Source organism: Sciurus carolinensis, chromosome 12 (assembly GCF_902686445.1).
Source record: "Sciurus carolinensis chromosome 12, mSciCar1.2, whole genome shotgun sequence".
In the NCBI taxonomy this organism is placed as follows: Eukaryota; Metazoa; Chordata; class Mammalia; order Rodentia; family Sciuridae; genus Sciurus; species Sciurus carolinensis.
Window position 1 is genome coordinate 14,042,831 of NC_062224.1, and position 14,308 is coordinate 14,057,138.

General features: G+C 43.4%; 1 protein-coding gene across 4 annotated transcripts in view; it reads right to left on the reverse strand.

The window, feature by feature from the left end:
- Sfmbt2 (Scm like with four mbt domains 2) overlaps positions 1–14,308 on the reverse strand; it is a 214,084-nt gene that overhangs the window by 43,419 nt on the left and 156,357 nt on the right. For all 4 annotated transcript variants that reach the window (XM_047520981.1, XM_047520979.1, XM_047520980.1 and 1 more), the window contains 4 exons: positions 6,309–6,422; positions 4,080–4,122; positions 1,903–1,973; positions 166–305 (listed from right to left, as the gene is read on the reverse strand). In XM_047520981.1, coding sequence (XP_047376937.1) covers positions 166–305; positions 1,903–1,973; positions 4,080–4,122; positions 6,309–6,422 — 368 coding nt within the window. The remainder of the gene's footprint in view (positions 1–165; positions 306–1,902; positions 1,974–4,079; positions 4,123–6,308; positions 6,423–14,308) is intronic.

Sequence of the window (14,308 nt, forward strand, 5' to 3'; positions counted from 1 at the left end):
GCAGGAACATCGTTTGTCTCTAGATTTCAGCCCTCGCCATGACGGCCAGGAGGTGCCGGATTAACGTGCGCTGAACTGACTCAAATGTCGAGCATCCCTCACACGCTGCGCCTGCGGCCTACAGATCTGTTACCATGCGCCGACTGGGATTGTGTCCTGCTTTACCTCTTTAAGAACCAGCACACACTTGCCGGGCCCCACCGACTGAGGTAGCTCTGCGATCCTGCCTTTGTTCAGGTAGGGGCCTGAGAAACACCGGTGGTTGATGAACAGCTGCGGGCAGCAGTACTTCCCGTTGACGGTTCCTGCAGGGGAGACAACACAGGGGACGCTTTGGATCTCCACTCTGGGACTTAGGGGGACAAGAGGCACATGCGTGATGTGCTCAGTCAGCAAAGTCATCTCGCGTTGCTGTCCAGGGTCTTGACTGATGGGGAATCCAGAGTTACAAAAGAGAGGGGACTGTGGATAGTCGGAACCCCAGGGCCAACACTGCTGGAACGCTAATTAGGGAACCTCACTTTCTTCCAAATTGTGACAGAGCAGTGGAGAAAAACAGATGATTTTCTACTTTGGAGAAAGGGGTACTGTGTCCAAATATCAGGACATTTTATCATCATGATGATACCTTAAAAGTTACAATGATTTTTTCCACCATACACACAAACTTTTCTGTGGACTGGGCAGTATTCAAGACACACAAGGAGATATAAAGACTATGACAAAGTCAACGCAGTTCGAGATCACACACGTGACCTGGCTTAAATCTGCATTACTCTATTCTTCCAACTCAGTGAACAGGGCACACTGTGGGTCTTTCCCTGTCTCAAGTGGCCATAGCAAAAGTAGAATAATCAAATGATCTAAGCTCTCACTCTGATGTTTCTTGATGCTTATGAACAGAATGAGGTTCCAGTTTTGACTAAGGACTCCGGCTCCTGCCCCAAGCTAAACTACGCCATTAGTGGTATTTCTGGACAAGTGCTGCTATTAATTTGGGATGGTCATTTAACAGGAAGACCTGTTTTCATAAGAACCAATAGGTAGCAGGTAGAAATGTCATTCCTCTGGATATAAAAAGAAAGGAGTGAAATTACCATTGATTATGAAAGGGTAGCTGGTATGGTTCTTTTAAGACCATAAATCAAGTTCACAGGTGCATTTACATAGAATTTTTTGGTAGGATTACCCTGCCCAAATCATAGGGAAAAAAAAAAAATTTCAGTTAAGACTACTCATTAAACCGCTCCTTTTACTACAAAGATAAGTTCAACTAAAATAGGACTTTTCCATGGCATATAGCTTTAAATCCTGGAATGCACAGCAGATTTCATTTTAGCACAGAAAACAAAATTCTGAATCAAGTATTACCTAAGGCAAAAACATGTCTACTCTCAGATTTGGTAGTCAAACAGTAGTTTCAAAAAGACTTCACAACCAGCTATTCAAACTCAGAGGGTTTTAACAAAAAAAAAAAAAAAAAAAATCAAAAGCCAGTGGGAACTTAAGTAATAATCACTAGGGAGAAAATGCAAGTGACATTGTGATAAAATGTCAAAAAAGGAATGCCTGACGGTGATGTTTTCATCTCTTTCCTGTCCTGCACAGGCATCAGTACTACACAGTGCCAAGCTGGCTCATATATCCAAGCAGCACGTGGATTCTTTTCTGCAGATCAGACCACCTCTCTAGGGTACTGACTAACAAACAGAAGAGAAGAGGTAAAGAAACACTGGTTCAGAAATTTTACAAAAGTAGCTACCTGTTCATGAGTTGTAACAGAGAAAAGGAGAACAGGCTCAAAGTTGAGAGACAGTCACTGAGACCTAAAAATACATACATGTCTCCACTCACAGTCAAAAACTGGAAAGGGACAGAAAGTCCTAGGTGGGACCCAATTACCTGTGGAGTCCAGGTGAGGGAATAAGCAAAGGTCATGAGGTATTTTCTCAACAGGCACTGTGGATGGCGATCTGTGGATAAAGAGAGCAAACCGCCATGAGTCACAAGCTTAAGGAGAAATAAGGACATTCTGAAGTTTCCTCAGAACATAAAGTAGACTATTCCAGAAATTGAAGACAAGAACGCCGTAAGACAGGTTGTGTGCATAACAGCAGCTCCACAAGACTAGAGAAAAAGACTCTTTCGGAAAGGTTGCTCTCAATTCTTTTCTGACCATGAAGGCACATCTGCCTCCGAGTGGCCGTCACTGAACACGAGTTTCTTCTGGGCTGGGCTTGTCTTCTCTTGCCACAGAACTGCCATAATGGTCTCGATTTTATTTTAGACATGAAGAAAGACACCCTTACATTTAATCAAAGTCAGATTCTTCCTCTGCAATGTTTAATTGAAAACCACTTTCCAGTAACTCGGGTTTCTAACCTCTGTGAATTATGGCCACACTAAAAAGAAGACTTTAAAAAAAGAAACCCTATGAACTGATGATTCTTAAAATGTGAAGCAGGCTTACTCCAATAGCGCCGTTATGGTTCCATTTGTTTACATATTTATTGTGCAGTACTGGGGACTGAACCCAGGGGCCCTCTAGCACTGAGCCACGTCCCCGGCCCTTTTTATTATTTTTTTTTGTTTTGAGACAAGTTCTTAGTAAGGTAAGTAGCCCAGCCTGGCCTTGAACCTATGATTCTGCTGCCTCAGTTTCCTGAGTTGTTGGGATTACGGTGTGAGCCACCATACCCAGCTTACAGCTCAGTTTAAAAGATGCTGAATAAATATATTTTCTTAAATGTAGCCTTAGGGGAAAAGAACAGAGACAGGTTTCCTAGGGACCGCCCCCCCCAAGGCTGGCAATATGGAAACCACAGAGGTGAAAAGTTTCACACAATCAAAGTAGACATCACGACAGAGCATATAGGGGTCATCTACAGCAATGGTTCTCAAAGTGTGGTCCCCAAGCCCACAGTGTTGACATCACCCTGGAACTTGTTAGAAATGCAGATCCTCAGGCCACTCTGGACATCCCAAATCAAAAACACTGGGGATGGGGCCTAGCAACCTGTCCTCTCCTAAGCTCTCTACATGACCGACACACGTAAAGAGTGAGAACTATTCATCCAAAGACTGCAAATTTGGATTTGATTATGGGTCTATTATTAATTCACATTAGGTAGATAAAATGGAATCAGGTTACGACCCCGATACACTATATTTTCGAAATGAGTGCATAAAAATGTATCCACAGGACTGTTATTCTCATTCAAATAACAATGCTGTTATTGTTTAGTTTTACTGCATTTAAATTTAAACCTGAGTTTGTGAGAAATGCTGTTTTCAGTTAACTTTCTATCCATATAATTTTTATTTACCTAAGCAAACACAATTACTTGTGATGGAATGCACATTTTGGCCTATTTTAAATATTTCACAATATATAAAAGGGCTGGCAGCCAGTTACAACTTTTCAAAGACATACTGCTCATGTCCACACCACACCCTGACTAACCCTCTTCCCTCATAACAGTACTAGTGAAATGGGGCGGGGGGCAACCTACCTTTGTTTAATAATTTAAGATCCAATTTTTTTTTTTTCATGTGGGAATCTGATTTAATCTTCACAAAACCCTGGGAAATAGGTATTTACAAGGGTGGCTGCTGAGATATGGAGAACTAAAGCAATTGGCTCAGGCACACCCAGCGGGAAGCACCCAAGTTGGGGGGACACTGAATCCTTTGTCTCCAGTCCTGGTCACGGCTGGAGAGGTGGGGAAGAAGCTCCGGGTTCGGAAGAGGGGACGTGCATCCAAACCACAGTGTCATGCAGGTCCCAGAGGGCACTCAGAATCAGCGAGTGGGTTTGGAATATTTTTCAGGTGTGCTGAGGTGAAACAGAGAATAAGCAATGGCAGTCTGGACTACAAGCTCCTCTGGGAGCTGGCACTGCATTGTGCACATAGTAGGTGCACAGGAAGTCATGGTAGCTACACTTGACTGTCACATTTACTCGTACACCACTGTTAGCTGCTCTCTAATCACAAGTCATGCTTCCGATCCTCTGCAAAGAAACTACGATTTACCATACGGTTTTGGAGGAAAAAAAAAAGAAAAAAAAGTCAACGTACTGTTTTTCTGGCTGCACAACTGCAATCTTTCTTTTCTTTTGGGCTGCAAAACAGACGAAATATGGAAAGACAGAAAGAAAAATCACATAGTTAGTGGGGCAAAAGCATTTTTTAAAAAATGACTTAGCGTAAAGTTATGCCCATTTTAAAGTCCCTCTTTAAATAATGACAAGTTATTGTAGTCAAGACACAATTTTATATTAATTTCCTCTAGCATAAAATAGGGACTCATCAGGCATGAGATCTTAATAGAACCTGGTACATTTAATCTTATCATTATACTGGCTACTTTATTTTGAAAGGTGCTTTTAATAAGAAAGAAAAAAGAGTACAGATATTGTACCTCACATCAGTGTGCAAGCATGATGATCCAGAATGATCTTTCCCTAGAAGCTGTGATAAGGCAAATAATGCTACAGTGACGGTATCCCCCAAATGAGCCTCAGAGGCCTGCATTTCAACTAGAATATTGAATTACTGGAAGGAGTAGTGGTTAACAAATACATCTAGTCAAATATTGACATAAATCAGCAAATAATGATTTTTTTGGATAAGAACACTTCCAGTTTATATTTCTATCCAATTATATTTCTATATTACTATCACCTTAACAAAAATAGACCAGAGCTTTTGGCACCTATTAATCTTGGCTCAGATAATTCTGTGCCTTCCAATGTAAGTATAAATTAATTCCACCAATACTTTGAAAGCTGTGAGAGTCTGGCAGGGTAGAGTCAGAGTTTGCCTGCTTAAAGCATAAAAGTATGGATAATAATGAATGCAAGAATTAATGAAATACTCAAAGAAATCTTTACCCATTTTTCACTCTCTTTGGAATTTGATTCTAGTATTTCTATAAAAAAGTATAAACTATTATGATCTCCAAGGTGGAAAAGGAGTATAGAATGACTTGTTTAACTCAGCCTGGAGCTGAGGGTGGGAAGCCTGATTATATGGTACCCTGGTAAGGAGCCAAGCCCCGGGGAAAAATAAAGAGGAAACGCTATAATGTTTCAACCAACATGTGATTTTGCTCCAGAAAAGCCGAAAGCACTTGCAGCCCCCCATATCCATGTGCAGGAGGGAGGGAAGAGATACAGGGGGCTATCAGGTTCTATCTTAGTCACAACAAGGATAAAAAGCACTGAGTGCAGCCACAAGGCAGACCCCGGGGAAGATACTATTGCATGAGTTTGATCCAGTTAGTCTTATCTTCTCCTCACTTTAAAATATTTCTGATCGTCGAATGTAGAATAATCGTTTGAATCTTAGGGACACGCTCTCCCCACTTAAGATGATGCAGACTCTTAAGCAGCTCTGTAGTCAGTGAAAGGATAACGTTCTATATTGCTCTGGGTGAATATGGAGGAGGGAGGCCCTTCAAAATCTGTGGACATCGGGGCTGTGAAGCCCACTAGGTGATGGAACTTAGTTCACAGCGATGTCCTCAGAAGAAAAGCAACTGTACCATGACACAGGGTGCTGAGAAGAAGCAGAGCTGGCATGCAAATTCCACAAAGAGAACAATAGAAAGGCAATCTCTTTAATGGAAAGGCGAAACCCACAGTCTCTGAGAACTCATAACCTCTGATGTACTTTAGGGTGGGAGGACAAATGCAAAGATTTATTAAGATTTATTTATTAAGATTTTGAAGCAGTACCACTTGATGATAATGACCCATAATATAATAACATGTTGAAACCACTGTTGTATGCATGTGTCTGTGTGTGCATCCTGCTGTGCTGTTCAACTACAAATAACTGGTTTTACTTGGTATTTCTGTGTTCAAAAGGATGTGAGCAACACACTTTTTAATGTACGGTTGAAATCTCACTGACTGATTAGCACTATGAGTAGGTTCAATATTTCTAAGTAGTTTGGTAAATTATGGGGACTAAGTGTGGTTCCTTTACAGGAAACTGCAAGAGAAAAATGAGATCGTTCTAAGAAATGATAATATAAAAACATGGTATCTAATTTAATTTTCATCCTATCAACATAATGGATTGCACACAAAACTGGAAGTAAGGATTTCAGAGATTTTTCTCTCTGCATCTCTCTGCTATATCTTGGTTTGTAAACCTGTGGAATCATCCGAACGTTCATCTCATGCAGACTCTTGAAGGATAATAGAGAAAAAAACCGGTGCTATTTGGACCCTCTGAAGCCTAGTTGTTCACCAGATCACACATGCTGTGTCACCATCTATTCAACAGAGCAACACTCACAGACTGTCTTGTGTGGTGTTGTCAGAGGGTAAGAATTAGCTCCACACCAGCCCACTGGGAAGATATCCATGGACTCCACATCGACAATGACCTCTGGCACAGGAGTCTGCAGACCTGCCATGCAAGAAACAGAAACAGTAAGTATCAGCAAAGAAATGGGAAAATAAGAGAGCATCCCAAAGACTGAGAAATACGTTCCTTCAAATGTTAAAAAAAAAAAAAAGAAAATCGATAGTATGTCAGACGTGACTTTAAGGAGCCTATAGTCTTGTGACACATATAAATGCTTGAATTATACAACAGTGAGCAGATAACAGGGTTCAAAAAAAAAGTGGGGGTTTGGAAAAGAGAGACACTTCCCCCTGAAGATGGGGAGGGAGGAGGACTCAGGAAACACTCCATCAGAGTCACATACTCTAGAAGGAACAAAGCCTCCTTCTCTGAGGGCAGCTGAGAAATGGAGAAAACGGTGGAGCTTGGGGTGGGAGCCACGGGGCACACGTGTAAGCCCCCATGCCACGCTTCCCCCGACTGCAAGCAAAGATCAACTAAATCGTCCAACCTGACAGCTCAAAGCAGCTGCTGAATGGATGCCGCTGATTAGGAGCGGGGCCTGCAGACAGGGCGGTTCCTCCAGGGAACTTGTTAACTCCTCAGCTGGACTCGAGCTGCTGATTGAGAACCCAGTCTGTGGTCTCAGAGTCTGGCCGTGTCGCACAAAAGTAGTTTACGCGGGAATGTCTTCTTAGGGGGATCTGCCCAACCATCACATCCTGTCTCCTAAACCCAATCATGCCCTCTGATAACCCGGTATCGCAGCCAGGAAAAGGAAAAGACCCAGAAATCTGGATGCGACCGCAGCCTACGTTTCAAGGAGCGCTGGCCACAGAACAAATTTGGAAACCAGCCCATTAGTTATAAGAAGAAAATTCTACCCTGAATCAATAGTTCTTAAGGAAAAACACGGCGAGGGAGAAATTCCTGAACCAGGAATCAAAAGATAAGAGCTCTTTATAGAGAGTGATTCCCGGGCTCTGACCACTTCCTCTAGTTTGCTTTAACTTCCTCGCTGAGAACCAAGACGAAAACACCACAGTAAACCCCGGCAGACATTTGTGTCAGCACATGACACCTGGAAGTGTGCAATCACTCCCCACCATGAAATGATCATTTAGGAAACTACACAAGATGGTCCTGACTGCACTGTTAGGACCACGGCTCCTATCTCCTCACTTTTCACCCTAAAGCAGACACTGTGAAAACCAAGTACATTATTTGGTAAGTACAGGCTGCTAATTTAGTGTGAAATCAATGTGCTGGTGAATATCCAGGACCCCAACACATGCGTGTTATAATTAGTTATTGTGAACTTTTGACTGGTTCTCAAAGAAACCAACTAGCTTCCTATATGCTTAATTCTATCATTTCAAGGATGTATAAGTTAAAGGAATGGAAGGAGGTTTATAGGGCTTAATTTTCAATGAAGTTGAACAAATAGATATCATTTTTGCCTAATATCACATGATTCAGTCAGTGTGACCTTAACTGCTAAAAGAATCATCAAATCAACATCAAACACGACCGATGTTCAAATAGACAAAAGATGAAAACGCTCTCCCTAGCTTCCAAGGTGGCTGTGACTGCCCCGTCCTGCAGGGCTCCCGAGTCTCCAGAGGACCAGAGAAAGGGTCAGGGGATGTTTCTCAGCACTAGGCCACTTTCTCTGCTTCAGACTCATTAATATAGTGTGTGCTTCTCAGTGATGCGACCATTTTGCCAACAGGTTAAATTCGTCCACCAGAAACATTTTGTATTTCCAGATTTGTGTTTAGCTGCAAGTAAGATTTTCAAGGTCATTTGAAGCAGCGCTTCAAAAGGAAGCACACAGTGAACTTCAGCTCCAAGTCCTCCTAAAGTGTCTTTCATCTTCAATGTTCTGCTAGTGCAAACATCACATCATATTAAAGCTTCGGTATATGCTTACATACAGTGAGTACATTAACATGCCACATCATCTTTAGGATTGTTTGATCATACTTCTCATTTAACAAGGTATGTACCAGCTTAGAGGTGCCAGTCCCCTTTTCTCAAGTGACTTAATAGCCCTGTCTTCCCTTCAGCCAAATCTAGCCCACAAAGGTACCTATTGAGTGTGGATGGAAACATGAGTGATTTATCAACCAGGAAAGTTTTCCCAATCCCGGAACTTTCAAATCCCATTCTTATTTCTTTTTACCAACCTTGTAAACTTATATACTTCTGACCAGACTCAGAATAGTCTTTTAAAACAAACCCATTATTTTTTAAGACTGGGAACCCAATAGCTTACAAAATTATCCATTAAAATGAGCGCAAAGCTCCTCCTTCAGATATGCAATGCACCTATGCAAAGCTGGATGGGTCACTAAAGATCAATACATTTTTATCATTTTATAGAAAAGGTCCCCCAAGAACAACACAAGATCATACGCAATCTTTGTCTAAGCTGCACCCTATCAGAACAGAATCCACTAGTCCATTCTTATGTAGAATGTTCATCCCAAAATTCATTAGGAAGCTGAAATCTCCTTCTATGGCAAAGTCTCTAAATACAGTAGGGTCTGTCCAAATGGTGGCATATTCCCCAGACATAAAAAAGAATGAGAAACCTGTGTGTAGACTTATGTGTAAACATCTTCAAGATGTATTCTAGAGTAAGAAAAAGCTGCGTGCAGAACCCTAGGCAGGTAGAGTGTGCTGGGAAGGGATAAATAACATATATTCATATGTGATAAAATAAATCTGGAGGAAAATGCAACAAACTAACTGGGAAAGGAGCCAGGTGGCCAGGGGACAGGGAATCAACGAGGAGGGAGAATATGACCAAAGGTACTTTTGCTGTGTTGAATTTTCTATTTTACAACAACAACCTTCACAACCTCCTGAATCACAACAACACAACAAAAGAGAAGAAAGGAAGAATCCCACACGTAAATTTGGTACTGCCTTTGAGGTCAGACTCATTGAAGAGAAAGTTACCATTAAAGAAAATAAAACTAAACCACAATGAATCATTTCACTATATGTTTCCATACTCACAAAATAAACTGACAAAGAATATAACTTTTGTGAGAATCACAGTGAAACCTTAAAATAATCCTGCTTTCCACCCCATCTTGGGAGGATTTTGTTCTCAATTCAGCAGATTACAAAGTTCCTCTTGTCCTTGTCATTGGGGGGGCTTTGTAGGACAGCTCAACCCAACCAAAGACACAGAGCAGGGCCTTCGGGTCAGTGAGCTTCTGTAGCCAGAAGGTCAAGATGAAAAATGGAGCTGAGCGGGGGGTTTCAGTGTGTTCCTAGGAACGCAATCCTGCCAGACTCCCCCAGTTATATGGTCACTTCACTTCCTGCACATGGCGGGAGTGGGCTCAAGAGTGGAGATGCTAGTGGGCGCCGTGGGCAAGAGAAATCGGACGGAGAATGGCCCATAGTCCACCTCGAGGAAGGAAAATGACTTTCATTTACTTCAGTAACGGAGTCGGAACAACCTCTTCATCTCAGTTAAAGACCCGGATGGAAAGAAAGGTGAGTGTGTTTAAGGGAATGAGCCAACCCCGCTAAACATCCGACTGCAACCCACAGGACATACCAAACGCTGGCAGGTTCAGGGGTGAGATGAAAGGGAAAAGGGTGAGAAGAATGAAAAGAGGTCTGACTGTCCCCCAGCAAGGAAGGACAGGGCGCTGGACACCCTGTCCACCGCCTGCCAGGCCTGTCCCTCTACAGATGCCAAGCCATGAGTTGGCTCTCGGAGCACCCCTTTGTCAGCCTTGCAGACAAACTCCAAAGGAAGAAAGCACGGCAAAACTGTGGCTGGCACGATCAAGGTATCAGAGAAAAGACGGTCTGAGAGCAAGCAAGAGGAAGGGAATAAAAGGTGTCCATGTGGGGTGTGTGTGTGTGTGTGTGTGTGTGTGTGTAGAGGGCGAGAGATACTCGCACAATAGCAAACACAGCACTTACTTTGGACCACATCCTCACGACACTAAAAAATATTTAAAAAATTAAAAACAGGGTCTATTTTCATCCCCATTTTATAGATGAGCAAACTGAGGCACAGGAAAAGCTGAACCACTTGGTCAGAGCAGATCTGAGCCTGGGCGCTCTAGCTCAGGGCCTTAGAAGGCATTTAAGGTGAGCAACTCTAGTTTCTTACCCCAGGTAGGGCTGTCTGGAATCTGCTCCTTCCTAGGAGGTCCCACATGCAAAATTCCAATTTTCAAGCAGAAGAAGGAGCCAGATAACCCTGTCTCTGTAGGTAGGTGCACAGGCCCAGGTTCTGTGTCCAGGGCTCCTGCCTCTTGGGAACGTGGTCACCTGGAAGTCACATTCATCCCAATGGCAGCTGGGAACCCCAACCTTGACTTTGGTTCCTCTGCAAAGCCTCTGGAGAGGTGAGTTCCCCCGGCCTGTCATCCACAGCCTTACAAATAACTCACGTTCTGCTGAAGACAGGCAGAGCCGGTTCCGGTCCTGGCCAGAACACAAGTTTGGTCCTGTTAACCGTCTCTTCCCACAGGCAGCTCCTGCTCTGGGGTCACTTTCTCACTTGTCCAGGTAACACTGCAACCACAGCCTAACCCGAGGAAGCAGTTTCTCCCACAAATGTTTGACGGAGGCCACACCATTGTTTTTAAAGATGTTAAAACCACCCACGCTGGCTTAGAATATAATTATTTTCACATTTGCATTTTCCCTTGTTTCATTTTTGCAAGTGTATGCAAAATGCTTATTAACTACCTGACTTTTTCGCAAATTATGGAAAGGCTTAATAAAGAAAGGGCTGTTGATTGTGCCTAGTCTCCTACACACAGAAGGCTGGGTCAAACAGGTTTCTCTAAGCCGAAACACCCTGCCTGTTTGACCTATTAGAGTTCTGTGCAAAATCCAGTGTGCACAGGAGTCACGGGGGTGCGTGGTTTGGAGGTGCAGATTCCTAGCCCTTGCTCCCAGGGACTTGGATGCAGCCCCAGGAATGTGCATTTTAATAGGACCCCAGTGGATTCTGACATGGAGGGTCTTGAACTGGAACCAAGCCAAGCACAGGAAAAAGTGATCAAGGGGTTTTTGAATTTCAGCCTCAAAGTGCAAAATATCTCACCCTCTCAAAATTCCACTGGAAAAACAGTATTTCTTCAGACCGCGCCATCTTAAAACAGCATTTTGTTCAGAAACAGGATCTTACTTATTCCTCATGTCTATTCAGTGAACGTTTAGGAAGCAAAGCACACACGATGTCTTGTACCAACACTGCTGTGTGAGATGCTGAGACAGGAAGAAAGCCCTGTGTGATGGCTTAGAGCACCCACACCCACCTCAGGGTGCTTACAGACCAATGAGAGGTCCTTCCTGATGGAGCATCCAAAGATAAGATGTGCTCACTCAACCTCCACTGACTGAGCACTTAGATGACGTGCCAAAGACGACTCCCAACACTCCCAGCTGGTCTCAGGACCGCCCTGGAAGGCAGGGTCTGTCATTACACACATTTTACAGAGCTGAACTAGTAAAGAAGGGAGACTGTAAACTCAGAAAGGACTCAAGACACACACCCCCACTCCCACCCCAGTCCAGGACACATGGCAGTTAAATGCCATGCCACGGAATTTAGACTTGAATCTGTGAGAAATACGCTCAATGAATATTGCAAGGAAGGCGTGACTGTATTTCACAAAGGTGACTCTCAGAGCCCCAGGAAGACGGCAGAGGGGAGCAGTTAGGAGACCAGTGGGATTATAAGAGAAAGGGGGACAAAGCCCTGAATCGCGGTGTGGCAGTGAACAGAGAACACAGATGAGACAGGGACCAAAGTAACAAATGGGTTACGAAGGGTCCTGGAAGAGCTAATAGTCAAAAATTATTTTAGAGCTTTGAACTTGGATGATTTCCTGGTTTCCAACTTGGGCAGATAATGGTGCCACTGAGCCAGCAGGACAGTGAGGAAGAGCAGATGCGGGTTGTATTTCAGCAGACACACTGGAGGCATTCTGCAGGTGGTAAGACGGGGTGATGAGTGTGCCCGCTGTCGGTGTGGGGTATTCGGATTCGTTGACACAGAGTGGCCGTCTGAAGTCATGGAGAAAGTGAGACTGTGCAGAGGGGTGACAAGGAAGACCTTGGAGAGTCCTGAACATCATACAGGTGGAACTCAGAACAAAGGCGAAACCAAGAAAACACATCTAAGAAGCAAGAGACAGAGGGAAGACAAGCCTGCCTAGCCCAGGTTTCTTGAGGAACAGGAAGAGAGACTTTAAAGGAGGGGCCAACAAAGATCAAATGCTGCTGAGAGGACAGGAAATGGGCTAGAGGTGGAGGGTCACAAATGACAATGGAGAGGTTTACATAAAAAGAAAACTTCACAAGTAAAAACAAAACAAACAAACAAAAAAATGAGAACCAACCCAGAGACAAGAGATGCAGAACACACTAACCCTCTTACCCAGGGGTAAGGAGGGTGCCCCAGCAGCCTCCCACCACCCCTGCCAAGTACACAGGGCAGAAACCCAGTCAGGGCAGGCAAGTTCTCCTGCCTGGAGCGTTGCTGCGTTCCAACCCTGCAGGGTGGAGAAAAGGAATCCAGCACAGCACCCTGTGCTCAGAGACCACCTCACCAGGGCCAGGGCAGGCATGACCAGGTGCATCTGGAAATGTCGATGCATCATTCCCTGCTGCATGCCCTTCTTGAGATGGGAAAAGGAGGGAACATTTGTCCCTGAAATGTCACTGCTTACTGCATTTATAAACACATTCACCGATACTGCAGACTTGGGGAGTTCCCACATGCTCCCGAGGGCACTTGAAAAAATCAGGGACCACGCAGGGACTGAGCCATGCACGTACTGTGCTTGTCAACGTAGAAAGTGAAGTTCAGGGTACACGTACGTATGCAATTCCTTGACTCTAAAAACTTACTGTCTAAAGCTATATGCAAGCATGAATTCACAGACTGAAATTTCTAGAATTGCTTTGCCATTACTGATCATGAAAAATTTATATTTTCTCTAAATTTCATTTCACTCTGCAACTACTTCTTTAACCCTGGCTAAGCCATGAGCCTCCTACATGCTGATGGAGCGGCCAGCTTTGTGAGGATCAAAAAGACCCTATGACAAATTATTATATAACTTGGTGCGTAAACATGAAAGCACCATTACTAGTAGCAAATCCTGCAAAGAGCTCTCCTCGGGAAAATGCTGCATGATTCCATCCGTACAAGGTCCCTAGAGAAGTCAGATTCGTAAAGACAAGAAGCAGAACAAAGGTTGCTGGGAACTGTCGGCAAAGGAAATGCAGTTTAGTTCCATGGGTGCAGTTTTGGTTCTGTAAGAGGGAACCTCTGGAGATGGACGGTGGTGACGGCTGCCCAACAGCATGGACATACTTGATGCCACTGGATGCACACTTGAAAAGGGACAGTTAACATGGAGAACTTCATATTATGTACAGTCTACGACGATTATTAAAAAGTAAGCTAATTTTTTTTTCTATAAAATCTGTTTTGTGGAACTGTGGATAAAAAGCAGACCTACTCAAAGTTCTTGTGGACTAACTGCATTAACCCCTAGAAATGCAGGCTGTGATTTCACTGGGTCTCATCTGAAGCGTGAAATGAAGTTTTGCGTGTGTACATACAGGCAGGGCGTCCCGAATCTGAGAACGTGAAATCCAAAATCCGAAACTATTTTGAGTGTTCTCATGACACCCTAAGTAGGAAATTCCACACCATGAATCTCTATTTTTTGCATAAAATTACTAAAAACAACATATAAAATTAGCTTCAGGCTCTGGGTACAAGAAACAGAAATGAATTTCATGTTTAGATTTGAGTCCCACCCCTAAGATACCTCATAATGTACATGCAAATATTTTTTTTAAATAAAAATCAAAAATTAAAAAATCTGAAATACTTCTAGTCTCAGGTGTAAGTGTTACACTCCATCTGGGAAAGCAGAAGTCGC